Source organism: Dasypus novemcinctus, chromosome 3 (genome assembly GCF_030445035.2).
Source record: "Dasypus novemcinctus isolate mDasNov1 chromosome 3, mDasNov1.1.hap2, whole genome shotgun sequence".
NCBI lineage: Eukaryota > Metazoa > Chordata > Mammalia > Cingulata > Dasypodidae > Dasypus > Dasypus novemcinctus.
Genome location: NC_080675.1, coordinates 17783585 through 17802241, shown reverse-complemented (window position 1 = coordinate 17802241; position 18657 = coordinate 17783585). Strand labels below are relative to the sequence as shown.

Genomic DNA, 18657 nt, shown 5'->3' with positions numbered 1-18657 from the left:
GCCCCACTTGCAAGAAGTGCACCCCACAAGGAGAGCCGCCCAGGAATGGCGATGCACAACAGAGAGCTGATGCAGCAAGATGATGCAATAAAAAAGGGACGCAGTTTCCTGGTGCCACCTGATAATGCAAGTGGTTGCAAAAGAACACAGGGTGACTGGACACAAAGAGCAGACAAGGGGAAAAGGGAAAAAAATAAAATAAAATAAATCTTAAAAAAAAAAAGTTTAATCAGGAAGCAGCTGTGGCTCAAGCAATTAAGCTCCCACTTACCATATGGAGGACTTGGGTTCGATCCCCGGGACCTCCTGGTAAAAAAAAGAAAAAAGGCACCCCAGACCTGTGCAGTGAGGCGCAGGCCCCCACATGGCAAAGCAAACACCAAAAAAACGATGAAGCAACCAAATTTTAAAGAAGTTTAATCACAAGTATGTAGCATCACATCATTAAAGTGTGTATGACATTTAAATACATCACAATCTGTTGATTCCCCAGAACTTGCCAAATACAGATTCACAATAGTTAGGCTTCATTTTTCACTTTGTCCGTAGTTCATGGCATATTCGAAGTCTTTAAAGCTGATGTGACCATCTGAGTCTTGATCTACTTCCCTGAAAATGAAATAAAAAATATTTACCTGTTATTTCACCAGCACCTATGCACTAGGAGCATATGAGAATCTTTCTTTCTTTGCATGTCTGTGGGAGGGGTTACTCATTTTCTCTCAGAGAGCATCAGCAGTTGAGATGCTTACATTTTTTTCTAGCATCTATAATACCAAGATGGAGAGAAGGAAAGGATATTTATTAAAAGCTATAGAATCACTATATTCAACGTATTTAAAGGAGTGAGTTCAACTGCAACAGGTTATATAAGAAAAGCAAGAAGGACTGTTTTTCAGTCAACTTGCAAATATCTTTCTGTGATAGGTCAATGAATATATGTGCTGTTGCACAATAGAATATGTGTGATAAACAAGAGATAAGAAAAATATTTGTGAATAGTAAACCCTGTGCTAAAAATTAAAACTGTAAATAAACAGTAGTAAATATAAGAAAGATTAACACCCTGCATACAGTCCTTATCTCGTGAATCCTTATAGAAGTGCTGGGTGGGTCCATTTTGCTGATAAAAACACTGAGCCTTAAACAGGTGTAGCAGTTTTGTCAAGGTTACACTGCAAGTAAGTAGCAGAGCTGGAACTCAAACCAGGATTGTTAGTGCTCTGTATAGTACCTCTAATTCCACATTGCCTCCTGTATTAGTCAGCCAAAGGGGTGCTGGCAGCTTTTATATTTGGGGTAGAAGCCCACGGTTACCAGGTCATAAAGCATAAGTTACTTCCCTCACCAAAGTCTATTGCCACGTGTTGGAGCAAGATGGCTGCCGACATCTGCAAGGGTTCAGGTTTCCTGGGTTCTTCTCTTCCCGGGACTGGTTTCTCTCTGGACCCAACTCGTCTGCTCTCCGCACAAGGCCAGCTGTAGACTCTCCGGTGAACGGCTAGCCTCTCTTCCCGGGGCCTATGCTGTGTTCGCTGTGTTCAACTGAGCCTTCTCTCCTTCCTCAAGTATCTGCTTCTCTATATGTTTACCTCCCAGGCTCCAGGATCAGAACTCCAAACTCCCTTCTCTGTGTTGTGGTTTCTCTGTGAGTCCCCATCCGTCAAGAGGGTGGGGACTCAATGTCCTAACGATGTGGCCCAATCAAAGCCTCAATCATTACTTAATCAAGTAAAAGTGAAACCTCTGAATCTAATATAATCTAATATGCCCAGAGTAATAAACCAGTTTACGCACATGATCCAATATCTATTTTTGGAATTCTTAAGCAATATCAAATGGCTAACCTCCCTAAATAAACAGGATATTCCAGAAAGAAGTGATTACACTGTAACTCCCATGTGGTCAAGTCCAGCTCCAGAAATTGTGCCTGGCTTCATCCATGGTCTCGGAAGCACTTCGGAATTCCCACAAATGCCTGATAAGCTTTTTTAGGTATGTGAAGAGGGATGAAGAGGTGAGCCTCTGGAGGGTTGGCTGGGGGTGCAGGCGGGCAGTAGCCTCAGCAGGGGTGTTCCTGTGTGTCCCCTGGCTGCTGAGATGGGGCACTGTCCCCGAGCAAGGAACAGAGATGTGGCTGGCCCCACTCCAAATAGTTAACACAAGTTGGAAGGACAAAATCACGGCATAAGCAACACATTCAAACTATTACCAGTAAAAATACTGTTCATTAGAGGATGTTTTTTAAAGGACAACTGATGGGTGGTGGCCAAAATTCCTCTTTGGGGGCATTCTGAGACAACGCATTACATGCCTTAGATGAAGCTTCTGTGGTTGATACAAATGATATTTTGTTGAAACAATAAATGGTATCAAGCATGACTTAAGGCCTTTAAAAGCTAAGGCAGGCCCAAGCAACAGAGCCACTAATCACTGTAATCGTTTTAAAGCAGGCTTTTAAAATACTGAATTCTAAAATAAACTTTCTGAATATTTCATGCCCAAAGTCTCTGAAGTCTAAAATGGTTCTGGATAGAGTGATGATAATTTTTCATTCTTTTGAAGTAGAGAAAATCCCTCTTCTCGGCCCCAGGGCAAAACCGTGTTGCTGTGTGTTAGTATAAAATGACTGCAGACAGCTGAGGTCATTATTCTTGTTACTTCTTTTGATAAAACATACGTGATGATTTCATGCTTTCCAGGTCCAAAAGCATAATGTCAGGTCTCTTCTAAGGGATTAGCAATAATCAGTATCATGTGTTACTGACTATGGAATATAAATCACCTCTTGTATTAAATTAGATAATTGAAGAGTCTTAATATTGCCTAAGTATTTTTTCCCAAGGAATTGGATTAGGTAAATGACCTTTTCCCCTCCTACTCTGAACTGGTATAGGTGAACTATAACTCTCAGAGGGTGAGTTAAGTGAATAACCAGAAAAAGTAATGTTTAGAGTATAACTGCTTCTGATAATATATATGTATGTTTGTTTATTCACTTCTTGAGACACTGAATGCTTGTAGAAAAGGGGATCCCTTTGCCTGATTTTCTCAGTAAAGAACTTTCATTGTGATTGCATTAACTTTTTTTACTTGCTGTCTTTGCCCAAGCTTCCTGTCACAAAATAGGCAGAGTATAACCAAGACGTGCTAAAATGAATGGTTTAGTCAGAACATTTGGAGTGGCATTTTGTTCACACAAGGAACGGAGTGCCATAATGTTTATATTTAGAATGAGACAGGGTAACATACTTTATGTCTTCTGATTTTCCTTCCTCATTATATACATAAGCATATCGGTCATCTCTAGGAAAGTGAAGAGGAAATTCATGTTTCAAACCTATAATTTAAAAAACTAAAATATACTATTTTTTTCATCACAGAAAGAATTAGTTTGGAGAAGGAAGGTTTCACAACACCCACACTCAAATCACTGTGTTATGGAAGAGCGGATGTGCTGGGTAGGTAAAATAAGTGGTGTGTTGGGGAGATGAAGAAAATTGCATTAGGTAAAAATAAAATGTTTCGTTGTATCTGATTACAGAATTCAACTCCTAATAGTTTACTCTGGTTATGAAACAAGGATAAGTTGATTTGTCCCCAAAGTATATTCAACCTAAAATATTCCCCCACCCCAACTAGAAATAAACTAGAGGTTCAAGGACTTTTGTCTGGTTGGGTGCTGTGTTCATTTTCCTAGCAAATGTCCAGTGGTAAGTGTTGCTGAATGAATGAATCTGGTAAAGAAGTTGACATTATGGAATAGCTACTATCTCCCAGGAGGTACTGGAGGCTTAAAAAGAGATTATACTATTGCTGCCTTTATAGGCCTAAAAACCAGCCAGAGAAATGAAATTCACTGACGAAGCCCCCTAGGAAGCCAGAGGCCATTTCTATGGCCAACTGCATTCTGTAGACACAGTTGAGGCTCAAGAGGGGCCAACTGAGAGAGGGACTTTGAAAAATGAGGCTGAAGAAGTGGAGCCCCTTGAACGCCAGGCTGAATGGTTCAGAGGTGAAAAAGCAGGAAACCGGGAAGCTGGGCAGAACACTAGATACCTATGAGTCTACCAGGCCCTTGAGTCAAAGTCCACTCGTGCAATCCAGTTAAAGCTGTTGTTCTTTTCCTAGATGTGTGGATGTTGATGTAGATACAGACACAGGCTTTTGTTTCAAAACTAACTCTACAGAGAAAGGCTCAAAGCATATGCAATGTAAGAGAAGACAATACCTTGCTATAACAGCTGCTTTCTAGATATCTAAGTCCAGGTAAATTAAAGGCTTTTTAAAAATTTGCTTTTGGGATACAAAAGGGAGCCCTGGAGTTGATTTTGGGAGTAGAGACTCAAGAGAGCCGAACCTAGGATGAAGAATTTAGGACCATTTGGAAGGGAGGGTCAAGGGAGAAGTTTGGGGTGCTACACGAGGAGAAATGGCCTATGAAAAATTCCCCAGTGGTGCAGTGATCAGAAGTCCTTTCATTAACTGCCATGGTTACTAAGTGTTTGGAAGCTGCTTGTTATGACCCCTCCCCCACCTTCACTAAGGGGCACGACAGGCATGCGCAGCGTGGTAGTGTCTGTGTTGGGTTGGGAACTGAAGCTTGAGTTAGGAGATGAGTTCCCACCTAATCTGGGGCAGTGGAGAGCAAGAAAAGCATGTGGAGGAACAATAAGATGAGCCATCAAATGAATTATATCAAGAAAATGAGAATTCAGAGCTGGAGATGGCCGTTAACCATTAGCCTTCCAGGAATTTGCAAAAATCTTGGAGAGTGTGCTATAATCTCATGGGGTGTAAGAATAGGGGTTCCAGCCAATACTATCTGGATTTTGAAGTGTGGGGAGACCCAGGCTGACAATGGGATACACTGAGAATTTCAGCCAGGACTAGACCCAGCCCATTCAACTGAATTCCAACCGTTTTCTATCTATTAGAAGAGAAATATTTTCTGATTCATTATATTAAAAAGTGGTTTTAATTCTTTCATCAGCATGAACTTTAATGTTTTTCTTTTTCATGCCCTGATTTGTTGAGAAGGCATCTGTCTTCTCCTTTATGTGATTCTGTGTGACAGCCCAGACTAGATATGCTCCTGTGACCCCAAGGTTAAGTGGTCTCGACCCTGGAGGAGCCAGGGTTTCACTTTGTGAATCTTTTATTAAGCTAGGCCATACTGTTGCTCTAAAATATTAAAAGAGAAACATAAGTCTGTTTTCTTTCTTTTCAATTTAAAAAAATATGAATGTTTCTTGTATGAAAATAATTACATCATCGTAATTTCTTGGAATGTTTTGAAAGTAGTTATTTCTTGGAAAATAGTTTTTGTTTTAAAACAATTCTTTTGAGAATAGCCCATGGCCAGGTTGCCAAAGCCAGATTTTGGACTGGAGTCCTTGCTTTTACCCAGATTACTAGGGGAAAAAAATGCAGGAAAGAAATAAAGAGGAAATGGTTTAAAAGATACCATTACATTAAACAAAGGAATATTCTCTACTAAAATGGACACAAAAGACCATAAAATGACATTTTTAAGTGAAAACAAGAATACACACTGGTCTATATCATATTTGCAATCTAATAAACATCTCTATTTCGGAAGAAGTTGAAGGCTATGTGCTCACTAAAAACTTGTTTTATATGAAGATGTTAGGGTTATGGGTAATTTTGTTTTAAAATATTTTTAAATATTGTTGGTATCTTTTTCAACTCAAGAAACATTTCTTTCTTTCACACTGCCTTTGCTAACCGAATGGTCTTAGAATACATTATATAGATGATCCTCAATAGCTAGAGCGGGGTTTCTCAGCCTCAGCTCTACTGATGCTTTGGGCCAGGTAATTCTTAGTTGGGGAGGAGGAGGGTGGACTGCGCATTGTAGAATGGTTAACAGTATCCCTGGCCTCCACCCACAAGAAGCCAGTGGCACCCCACCCAGTTGTGACGACAAGGAATTGCCAAACATCTCCTGGGGGACAAAACTGACCGAGAACAACTGAGCTAGAAGAATCCAAGTTTGAGGCAATTCTTGGGAACATTCCAGCTAATCTACACTTACTAAAATAATTCTTTTAAAGACTTTTTTTTTTTCTTTAACAAATGATCTCTGGGACAGCTGAGGCACACGTGTTTCTTGGATGGATTATGCAGATCATGGCCTGGATGCTCTGCCTCGCCAACTCTAACTATGGTCTTGAATTCATCCCAGAGCAGACCACACTCAAGAACCAGGGCAAGTGACAGGCATATCCATGCTCCCAGCAAACACACTGGCAGAGAGTAATTATTTTGAGATACTGTGATAGTCACAGAGGGTTTTGAACACTGATGCTGTATTTGATTCACCTGCAACATGAATGGGAAATTCAGTGTGGAAGCAGAGATTTAAATGAGAAACATTTTCTTAGTGGAATTTTTGGGGTGGGGAAAAGTGAGTAATTTAAACTAAAGTCAAGACTGCCATTACATTAGGGACAGAGCTGTCATGCTGGCTGAACAGTGAGAGTAAATATTACCCTCCAAGCACAGTGCGCCCGCTGGGGATGAGAGGACCCGCCAGTGAAGATGGAGTGATGACAGCTGCTCCGCCAGCAGCCTTCTCTGGGAGGGCCCTGCTGGTTCTTTCCATTGGTATGCTTGCCTTTGCTGACAAGAGTCCTGCCCCAGGAAGCTGGTCATGTGTTTATTAATTTCAGTTTTTTTAAAAAAGACATACATGTTAAGAAAAGTCATTCAGATACTCATGTATTCAGATACATGCAGGTGGCTTCTGGTCTTTTCCAGGCTCCTGTACGGCTTCGGCAGAGGCATTTCCTCTAGTTTGTGCTGGGCAGCCCCTGTACTCTGCCTGACGCTCCCCACCCATCTCTTACTCCAGAGCTTGCTGAGTGCCTCCCTCACCTGCAGCCTACACCAAGTATCTTTTGCTGTTTGCCTGTGGCTGCTCTGACACCTTGGGGTGGCATCCCACGTACAACCTGGAAGTATGGAGGAGCTGGCTCCCCAAAGGGCGGCCCCTGACCATTGAGACAGCAGGACTCAGAGGATGACTACTCTCCCCCTCTGGCCCTCAGGCAGGTCACTCTGGCCATTCTATCGGCTAGTGGGCCCTGGTTGCTCATAGCAGCAATGAACTTGACCTCTGTGCTGGCTTTCCCTCATTCTCTGTTTTGCCTTTCCCTGCCCCTTGCTCCTGCTCACTGAGATCTTTTCCCAAACTACCTGCATGCAAGCCCTCATCTCATTAAGAACCCAGGCTGATTTTGGGAGCTGAAGCCATCTCAGAGCATTGAGACTGCCATCAGCAAAAGCATGTCGTGTCAAGTTTTCCCTCAGGTAAACGGGATCTCACTATTTGAAATGGATCAGAGTGCTCTTCTATTTGGGAAATGATTTTTAGAGCCAATTAAATATTGCCTTTACAAAGAACTCTGAAGTTTGACGTTCCAGGCAATTGAAATGTCAGAATTAACTAGAAAGAGATAGGAGCAGTCTTCTCTTTACCATCTAATATGCATGTCTTATTTAATAATAGTCTGTCGGCCATAAATAGTGTTATCAGACTTAAGTGTTCCTTCAGGATGAGGACAATATATTCCAGAACGTAAGAGAGCTCTGCCTTTTGGATGCAGAGGTACAGCTACAGATGACTGTGAGCAGGTGGTGGCCTTGGCACCTATGAAGGGCAGCAGGATGGCCAGACCAGGCCATGGATACAGAATGACACAAGCTAGGCTAAACTTTGCCCTCATTAGCAGCAGGCTCAGCCTACTAGACTGAAGATGCAGTGGACACTGCTGGTTACTTCCCTGCACTCATGGCACCCCTCGCGTGTTATGCAGCAGTTGGCCACCCCAAGCTCCAGAAGCAGAATTTGATTGACCTAAGCTAATCATGGTAATCCCACCCAATTTACCACAGTGACTGGCTTACGTCAATTGGCGCATGGCATTCTTTCCCTGGCAATTATGAATTGGTAAAGGGATGGTCCAACCATAATGAAGCTTAGGAAATTTGTAAGTTGAGAAAAGAGAAGTTCTTTCAATTTAGACTGTGTGGGGAACAGAGGGGAAGCTTAGTGTTGCAAGTCTTTTTCCTTCCATGAGGGGGCAATATCCACAGTGGTACTGTCATCTAATGGTACACTGATCCAATAATTCATACACATGCTTTTAAGTGTGTGTTAGCCTGAGAATGGAGCTATGGACAAGGAGGGGCAGAGTTAGAACAGCAGAGTGAGCTAGAACCCAATCATGTCTGAAGCCTGTACTACTCCAAAACTTAGTCACCTGCCCCACTAAATGCCCTATGTTGTTTAAGGTTGTCAGAAATATCTTTCCTGCTACTTGCAAACGAACGTGCTCTGACATACCTGATGTCCTGTTGGAAATCTTTTCTAAACTTTGCAATGTCTGGACCCTGGTGGACATAGGGTAGATAGATACTCAATAAATATGTTTTTAAAAGGATTGTTCCATTTTGAAAGAAACCTAAAATAATTCAGATTTCTCCTTAGGTGCTATCCTAAGATGATGGATTATATCCACAGTTCTAAATTCTAAAGAAGTAACTTTCTTGCAGTACTGAACAAAAATCCCTGTCTCTGATAAGTTAACTGTGATTCTAAATGTGCTGAAGAGGTTATTGATGAGACCAATATAGTTTTACCCCTAAAGAATGACAGGATAGACTCTCCAGTACCAGAAGAAAAAAAGGAAAAGTAGATGTGAAATGCAGTTACAGCTGGCAGAAGTGATTAACCATAAATAATGACTAAGTTTTTCCTGTTTACTAGGCTTTAAAAATGAGGAGTGTTATTTAAAGCTAGAAATATTTTAAAAAGGAGGAGAGAATGTAATTTCAGTATGCCTGATTATTGACTACTTGTGGTCATGTGGATAAATGAATCAACATATAGCCCAAAGTCTCATTTCCGGCAAATAGTTTCATATTCTTTCTTTACCAAGTGCTTTAGCAGAACTGTTCCTAAGTAGTGATGTGATCTCGTTTCCCAGTTTCATTCTCTGGAAGAGGAATTGAGATGTAAGAAGGGCGAAAACAACACTATTTTAAACAGAAAGAACACAAGTCGAAAGGAGCATCCTCAAAGTACTCATAAAAAAATGTGTTTCCTGTACTTTCGGGTCTCTGTGTTTTCTATGTCCCACCCCCGCCCCGCGCCATCTGTGTAATTACTGCAGGTCCTCTAGGAATAGGGCAAGGAGGCAGTGTGGCCCAGCTGAAACTCCCCAGGATGGCACTCTTGCCTCACACAAGCAGCTGCCACGGTGCCTGACCCTGGGCAAGTTTCTTAGCTGCCAAGAATATGAAGCTCCTTTCTGGTCAAATTGAATGGCTGGGCTAGATGACTGTTAAGATTTGACCCAGCTCTAAATGTTGGTGAAGCGAACACTCAGAATATTTAAAAATGCAACCCAGCTCTGATTAAGCCTTTAAGAGTAGCTTGAGTTTTTAACCCAGTGGACAGTTGTAAAGAACCATAAACACAGACAAATGGAAATGGAGGAAAATGATCCTGTCTTCAACAGTGCAAAATATAAATGGAGATAAAGCCATTTCTATTTCAAATATATAATCACTTCAGCTGAGATATCTACTATCATCTTGAACTTGATTATGAGATAAAAGAAATGGGACAGAGATGGCAATCATTTAATCTCTTAAGAACTGCTATTCTGAAGAGCTTTTCACTCTGTGCTCAATAGATTTCTAGCAGGTTACGATCTGGCTAGAAAGATAGCATAATGATGAGGAAAATTATGTTTTCAATAATACATGCTTTTACAGTACAAGTCCTTCCACAAAGGAGGCAATAAAATGAACTCTGACCACTTTCACAGATGGCGTAATGGCTGAGTGCACAGATGTGGCCTCTCTGAAAGCAACAAGTTCATATCCTTCACTGAAAGGTTTAGGAATAAGCTGAACTTTCAAGAGCAATGGAGGAAAGATTACATACTTCCAGGGAAGAAAGCTGAGAATTAGCGGGTTCAGAGGCTTGGAGAGATGGGCTAAAAGAATAAGGCTTAATGAGCCTCATTTTGCTAATGCAACAAATAGATTTGAAGTTGAAATGTGAACTGTAAATATCGAGCCATTTGTAAAGGCCCTGCTGATAACATTGTTAGCCACTGTTTGGTAGGAAGCTTGATTTTTAAAAGCGTTTATGTTCTGGGAGTCAGAAAACACCAATTGTCGAATAAATGTTTATTTTCTGTAATAGTATAATGTTTTCAAGTAGAATATATTTTTAATAATACAGGAGAGGGGAAATTTAGAGGGTATTTTTTTGCTTACATTTTTTAAGGAAATTTGATAAGTTGAATCTAAAGTTTATCTGAAAAAATAAATCTGCTAAAAGATACAGAATACTTTTGAAAAATAATGATAGCAAAATAAAACAAAAAGCCTCAGTAATTGAAATAGTGTGATTTTGATCCAGGAATCAATGATTGGGAATAGTGTTGAGAAACACATCTATATATAGAACTTAAGCAAAGGTCAAAGAGGATTTTCACCTTGGTGGGGAGGGAATAGGTTGAACAGTAAAGGGTGCTGGGCTAACTGGCTATCCATTTTAGGCTGGGGGTGTTTGAATCCATGGCAGCGACTGCTGTGTGTTCAATGAAACTTCCTTCCTTCCTAGGAACAAGCTAGATAACTCTCCCGGGTCTCCCTTGCAATGAGGTACATCTGGGAGTCCTGGCAATGGAATGGTGGTGGAAGTGATGTGGTCCAGACCCAGGATTAGTGCAAAAAAACCTCCAAAACAAAATCCTCTCTCTCCTCTGTCTTTATGACTGATGCAAAAGGACATTGGGGCCCTACGGGATGGTGGAGCCACAAGACAGTAGGGCCCTGGGACCCTGTGGAAGATCAGGAACATTTATATTAAACTTTGTGTGGGTGCAAAATAAACTTTCATGTATTAAGTAACTGAGATTTTGAGGATTACTTGTTATAGAAGCTAGTGTTACTTATTTTAACAAAGATCATCCCTCACACCATACACAGAATTAATTTCGTATAGATTAAAATTATACAGGAAAATAATTAAATAAAAAAATATGTGCAGCCTACTTATGAGTCATTATCATTAATTATAAAATACTCCATAGAATACAGGATACAAGATGATAGCATGGCATGCAAGAGTTACAACCACATATTGTTCTACGATAAAAGAGTGCATATTAAGACGAGATAGGCTTTTCACTAAGAGTGGCTAATTTTTAAAAATTGAAAATGCCGAGTGTTGGCAGGGGTGTGGGAAAAGAGGCACTTTCATGTATTGTTACTAAGACTATCAATTGTTATAAACTTTCTTGACAACAATCTGTTGATATGTATCAAAATTAGAAAACAAGTACATCCTCTGACCCAACAATTTCAACTAGAATTTTTCTAAAGAATTGGTGAAACATAATGTGTATACATACATACACATGCACTAACAAATGCTCACCGAAACTGGATGGTTAAATAATTTATGACATATCCACATTATAGGATATCCTATAGTTCATTAAAAATGGATAAGACAGAACTATTGGCACTCACATGGATCTATGCCTTTGATACACTGCTAAATGGACAAAGCAGGTTATAGAAGAGTATGTGCAGGATGATTCCATTTATTCAATAAACTCTGTGTAATTTTACATGAATAGAAAGCCAGGAAATATGAAATTTTTCATGGATAGAAAGGCAGAGACAATGGAGGCTATCTCCAGAGAAAAGATAGGATTTTTTTCATTAAAAAAATAAAATAAAATAAATAAATATATATATACACACACACGCACACATATGTACACATTCCCACACGTGCACACACAAATAAAGCTATCAGGACAGTAGGTATCAAAAACAAAAACAAAAAACCAAAAAACTGATCAATAAACCTGCCCAAGATTTCATTTTGTTCTCCTCTTTAATAGTGCTTCTCTTAAGACATATGTATAAACAAGTGAATTTAAATTTTCCTCTTGTGTTTCAGAATCACAGATTACATCTATTTATTCATTTAACAAGCACTAACTGAATACTGTTGGGAAGACTGGGATGCCAGAAGTTTCTGACACACACACACACAATGGTCAGTAAGGTTTGTTGAAAGAGAGCTGAAAAACTGGAATTCTAATAATTCTAGTATACTAGAACCTGAGCTTCCTGACAGCAGATGCAGAGGTGATCAATAAACATTAACTACTTTAATTATTATTATGATGAGTACTCTATGGCTACTAGTTTTACTATCAAAGACAACAGCAATCCTTAACAGTATTTCAGTGCTTTCTATTACTTGATCTGATGACTTGGATATTTTAAATGCTAGCTTTTGATGTTTCTGTGCTTTTAGGTTTTAACTGTACTATACCTTTGATTCTATTTATATAGTTAAAATCTTTGTATTCACTGATCGATAGAGAGACATAATCCTTTTTTTAAAAAGATTTATTTTTATTTATTTCTCTCCTCTTCCCCGCCGCCCCTCCCCCCAGTTGTCTGGCTCTGTGTCCATTCGCTGTGTGTTCTTCTGCGACCGATTCTGTCCTTATCAGCGGCACCAGGAATCTGTGTCTCTTTTCGTTGCGTCATCTTGTTGTGCCAGCTCTCTGTGTGTGTGGTGCCATTCCTGGGCAGGCTGCACTTTCTTTCGTGCTGGGTAGCTCTCCTTACGGGGCGCACTCCTGTGCGTGGGGCTCCCCTATGTGGGGGACACCCCTGCGTGGCATGGCTCTCCTTACACACATCAGCGCTGCGTGTGGGCCAGCTCCACACGGGTCAAGGAGGCCCGGTTCATGTGGTAGGCGGATGCCCTATCCATTGGGCCAAGTCTGCTTCTCGAAGAGAAATAATCCTTGTTCTTTCTATACCCATTCTATCTTCCCAGTTGACTTCATTTTTCAACTTCATCCATGCATTAGAAATCTAGAATGGCTGTCACAATTGACAAGCCCAGGATTTGTGTCAGAAGTTGATGACTGGGCCACGAGCTCTGTGCTCCCAACTTCAAACTACACAAAAAATATCCTTAAAAGCAGCTCTGTGCCCTCTAAGGAGAATACAATAGAATCAGAATATATCAGGTTGAGCCTTATAGAGCTTAAAATTTATTACTTTCCTTCATGTGTTGTGCTAACTAGTCCTCTATATTTCTATTCTAATAATTATTTGCTGGCATCTTTCTTCTTAAAAAACAAACAAACCACCTCTTTCTCCTGCCATTCCTCTACTCTTTTAAGCAACAAATTAATAATATAAAAGCATAGAGACAAAGACTATCCATTGCTCCACCTACTTAACAGCACTGACATTTTAAAGAAGTGCACAGGATCTTATAGTCACCCCAGGGGCTGAGACATCACCAGACACTGAAAGACACTCTCTTAGTGTCTCAGCAAAGACTCATCAGTAATCGTTGCGAATTATTCTATATATCTTGGTTTTTGGAGAATTAAACTGTACTACAGTCTATGAAAGCAGCTTTTTTTTTTCATTGAATGAGGTGCATGAAGTTAAATATTAAGATTTTTAACTGCTTATACTTTAGTTTTAAATAATCTGCTTGGGAAAATACGATTTTTAACATCTTAGCCATATCTCACTGATGTGCATCACTGAGCCAATAGAAAATCTGGCCTCAGTTCAGCACAATTTAATAAATTATTTATGTTTTAGTTTACAACATGCTCCCAGCATTTAAAACCTTTGGGCTTATGGACAATAATAAGCAAGATAAAAAATGCATAACATTCCATAATGAAACAACTTCCTCAGATTATCAGAAGCACTCTATTAATAAAGTCCAACTATAATCAAAAAGCCACCAAATGGAATGACCAGCAGGCTTTTAACATGAAAATTTCAGTCTAAAGAGATGAAGGTTCAGAGGGCATATGACAAGTATTTAGAAAATTATGAATGTGAACATGGCCAAATTAATCAAATCCTAGAATAAGATCAAGGGACTCCAAGGGAAAGTTCACAGGGGACATTTTAGGACTGAAACATGGATGTGCTTCTTCACAACCAGCTCAGAAATATAGGATTTGTTTTCTGATCCCTGAAATAATGATTTTCAAGGTTGGTATGGGGGTTGAGGAGAGGTCTCATAGATTGCTGCTGGCATCCCCCAGCTCCCAGGCAGGCCCCGCCTCCCCCTCCTACCTACCACTGAGAGTTACTCCTGAAGAGGATGTGTCCATTGTCTTGGAGGGTGGGGAAGAAGAGTTGTCAGAGGTGGCTCAGGCTGAGAACAGAAACTGGATTACAGGGGGTTTCAATTATGCATAAGTCACTTAGGAACATTAGGGAGGTTGGGGCTGCTCCTAGCCTTCAGAAGAAACTGTACTCTTCCCATAAATTGCCACACTAATACCAATTTCAGGGATTCAAATTACTGGTCCCACCCAGCATGACATTTTCTGCTGATTAGCTAGTCCCTCCTGCCTCCAGGCAGGGCCACATCATTGATTACAGAGCATTTTCAGCCACTAAAAAAGATCACGATCATCATCGTTAAAGACATTAAGCGTGGATCTGTGCTAGCTAAGTGAGTTAAAAGGTTTGTGCCCTTCTGGTAACAACTCAAAGAGGCAGTTTCAGGATATTTATTAAACAAATTAAGTATTTACATTATGTTCAAGCACAGAGGCCCTGTTATAGAGTGCATAAATGTGAGAAGATGAAACCCAGAGAATTTATGTGGGGAAAACCCCACTTTTTCAGTTAACTAACACAGGTTTCCTAGAAGCAGTAGCTGCAGAACCACCAAATATTTGGAAAAGAGGCTGAACTAGGCAGGGAAGGTGTCCTGACCTCTCCCCACCATAGTGCCATCCTGATGATTACCTGCACAAAACTTTTCAATAGAGTTGACCTGAGGTAGCCAGAAAAAGTTCACCCTGCCCTCAGAAGGTTTCCTTCTAGAATAGACAGCTTGGGTCTTGGTAAGTGGTGATTAAAGATTGGAGAGACAATTTAGAAATGTCCTAAATTGCCTAAAGACACATAGGAAATGGGTATATTATTCCTAAAATTTTTCCCCACAATTTAAAGTTTTTAGTGTTATAATAAGTTGATCAAAAATCTATTTTCTTCAGCCTAATGTCACAATATGCTAAAGGAACTCATGTTTTCTCAAATGCAGCCAGATATTGATTATTAGCTTCTTTTGAATTGCCTGTAAACTTGCAGAGACCACGGACTTCTTGTGTTCACTGCTGTTCCCAGGCCTTGGCATAGTGTCTGGCATATAGTGACGCTCGATCAGTGTGTGCTGAATAGAGGAACATGTGTGCAGGATAGTTTAAAAATGTGAAATAAACAATTCTCACCATCCCTTGATTTTAAACTAAATGCTCAATTATTTTTCCTTCTGATCAGCGTAAGAATATTTTTTTATCTTGCTATTTTAAACTTAGTATAAACATTCTCCCCCCATGATTATGATCTTTATCATTTTCATTTTTTAATGGATATATATGGTTTTATCAGATGGATTTATAAAAGTTACTTACTGTTGGACTTTTAAACTGTGCCAGTTTTTCTGCTTTTTAAAATGTGGCAGTGAGCATATTCATTAATGTAGCTTTTTTTCCTAGATAAATTCCTGAGTTCATTTACTCACTCTTCAGACAAATTATGAGTCCACTATGGCTTATGTGCATTATGTATTGAAGATACAGGGGTGAGTAGAAAAGATACAGCATCCACTGCAGCTTTTAGTCTAGCTGGGAAGAGAAATAATCTGTTGAACAAAATAAGCTTTCTAGTGTGCTAAGTATCCCGAAAGAGAGCTAGGAGGTGCTGGGAGTGAGGGGTGAAGGATTTGAACTGGGCAGAGCAGGCAGGAAAGCAATCCCTGAGGAGGTGGGACTGCGCTGAGATCTGAAGCCAGTTAGGGAGGCACAAGTGGGGGAAAAGCATTGCAGGCAGAGGGAAAGGCATGTGCAAGGGCTCCATGGCCAGAGAGAGCGCCAGGCACATTTGAAAAGCTAAAAGAAGGCAAATGTGGCCACAGCACAGAGTCAGGATGAGCATGGAGCTGAAGGAGGCTGGAGGCAGGGAAGGAATGTACTAGGGCTGCAAATGGGGTGGAGTGAAACTCATCAGGGTCTGGCAAACCATTTTAAGGATTTTGGTCTTGCGCCTAAGAATGAAGAGATGCCACTGAAATCCTTCAAGGAGGCTGCTGATGTGGTTGACTATCCATTTTGGAAGTTCATCCTGATTGTGGTAGGCTGAATAAAGCCCTCGCCCTCTCCAAAGATGCCCATGTCGTAATTCCCAGAGGCTGAGAATATGCTACATGGCAGAGGGAATTAAGGTTGCTTATCAGTTGACCTTAAAGAAGATTATTGTCTTGGATTATTCAGGTGGGCCCAATGTAATCACAAAGGTTCTGATAAGTGAGAGAGAGAGAGAGAGAGAGAGAGAGAGAGACAGAGACAGAGAGAGAGAGACAGAGAGAGAGAGAGAGACAGAGAGAGACAGAGAGAGAGGCAGGAGAGAGCTCAGGTGAGAAAGAGCGGATAGTGCTGGTTTTAGAGATGGAGGAAGGGGGAATGAGCCAAGGAATACAGGCGGCCTCCAGAAACTTGAAAGGCCAATGAAACAGATCTCCCCTGGAGTTTCCAGAAAGGAACATACCCTGCTGGCATCTTGATTTTAGTCCAGTGAGACCCATTTTGGACTTCTGACCCCAGACTTGTAAGAGAATAAATTTGTGTTGTTTCTAAACCACTGTTTATAGTAATTTGTTATAGCAGCATTAGAAAACTAAGGGGTGTTTCTATTAACCCATAGTATTATTTTAATAAATGTTATAATACCAACCTAAAAAAACAAAGAGAACACTAAGGTGGAAGACTGGGAGTGTGGTTTTGGATATTTAAGTTTTATATATCCTTGACGCAAGAATATGGACATTTGGAAGTATTCTTCTCTTTATCTATTCTCCAAACAAGTTATGTGATCTCTGATAAAGTATTTTACCTTTCACAGCCTCACTTTTATCATATATAAACAGAAAATATTTCTAGGGTTCATTCTAGTTATACGTTTCTGAGTTTACAAGCTTGGAGGGAAACAAATCTGTTTTTCACTTAAATTCCTGTCAGTACCTGGCAATCATTGGGGAAAAATAATATTTTAAAATGTGCATCAAATGAAGGGGGGGATCTATTTCATTTAAAAAGGACCCAAAATATAAAATTATCTGGAAATATTTTAGCAAGAAATGTATTGAACTTATACAAAGAAAACCACAAAACTCCACTGAGTCATATAAAAGGATATTTGAAGAAGTCCTTCAAGCTATATGTGTATTACTGGACCGGAAGGCTGAAGATTTTAAAGATGCCAAATTCTTCCCAAATTAATTTATAGGTTGGATGTAATTTTCATCAAAACCCCAAAGGAAGTTTTTTGGAACTTCACAAAAATGATTCTACCATTCATCTGGAAAAATATACAGGCAAGAAGAGCTGAAAACAATTTGAAAACAAAAATGACCAGATTGTAGAACATTATTTTAAGAACTGGGGGAAAAGGAGTGTCCTTAGTGTAAGAACAAAGAGACCGAGGGAATAGAATAGACAACCTGGAAAGGTCCACTAGTACGTAAAATAACTCAATACAGTATAAGATGAGGTGTCAATAGGGATTATTTAATAAATGATCCTGGAAAAACTGGCTATCTATTGGAACACAAAAATATTTAGATCATCACCCCATGCTATATATCAAAATCAATTCCAAATATCTTAAAGTGCTACATAGTCTTAAAATTCAAACCACAGCAACAAAGAAAATGGAGGTAAATATTATTATGGTGTCTAAACGAGGAAAACTTTGCTAGTATAAAAAAGTCCATGGAACTGCACAACACAGTGAACCCTAAGTTAAACCATGGACTACAGTAAATAGTAGAGCTAGGAAAATGTGTTTTTATCAATTGTAACAAATATATTACACCAATGCAAGATGTTAATAATAGGACGGTAAAACTGGAATCCTGTATTTTACGCATGATTGTTCTATAAACCCACAACTTCTCTATAAAAAAAAAAGGAATGGAAAAAATTGTGAAGGATAAGATCACAGACTTGAATACATAACTTAAAATTTCTATGCAGAGAAAAAATCATCATAATATGAAATAATTAGAATAAGCAAATTCATAGAGTCAGAAACTAGAATATAGGTTGCCAAGGGCTGAGGTAGGGGTAGGGAATGGGAAGTTGGTCCTTAAGGGGACAGATTTTCTTTTTGGGGTAATAGAAAAGTTTTGATAATGCATAGTGGTGATGGTAGCACAACATTGTGAATGTAATTAACACCAAAGAAATATATATATTAGAATGTGGTTAAAACGGGAAATTTGGGCGGTGGACTTGGCCCAGTGGTTAGGGCGTCCGTCTACCACATGGGAGGTCCGCGGTTCAAACCCCGGGCCTCCTTGACCCGTGTGGAGCTGGCCCAAGCGCAGGGCAAGGAGTGCCCTGCCACGCTGGGGGGTCCCCCGTGTAGGGGAGCCCCACATGCAAGGAGTGCACCCCATAAGGAGAGCCGCCCAGTGCGAAAGAAAGTGCAGCCTGCCCAGGAATGGTGCTGCACACACGGAGAGCT

At 40.1% G+C, this 18657-nt stretch overlaps 1 protein-coding gene across 1 annotated transcript in view; it reads right to left on the bottom strand.

Moving 5' to 3' along the window:
- Nucleotides 1-400: 400 nt before the first annotated feature.
- EFCAB11 (EF-hand calcium binding domain 11) overlaps nucleotides 401-18657 on the bottom strand; it is a 190089-nt gene continuing 171832 nt past the window's right edge. The window contains exon 6 of the mRNA XM_058292537.2: nucleotides 401-609. Coding sequence (XP_058148520.1) covers nucleotides 528-609 — 82 coding nt within the window. The 3' untranslated portion in view covers nucleotides 401-527. The remainder of the gene's footprint in view (nucleotides 610-18657) is intronic.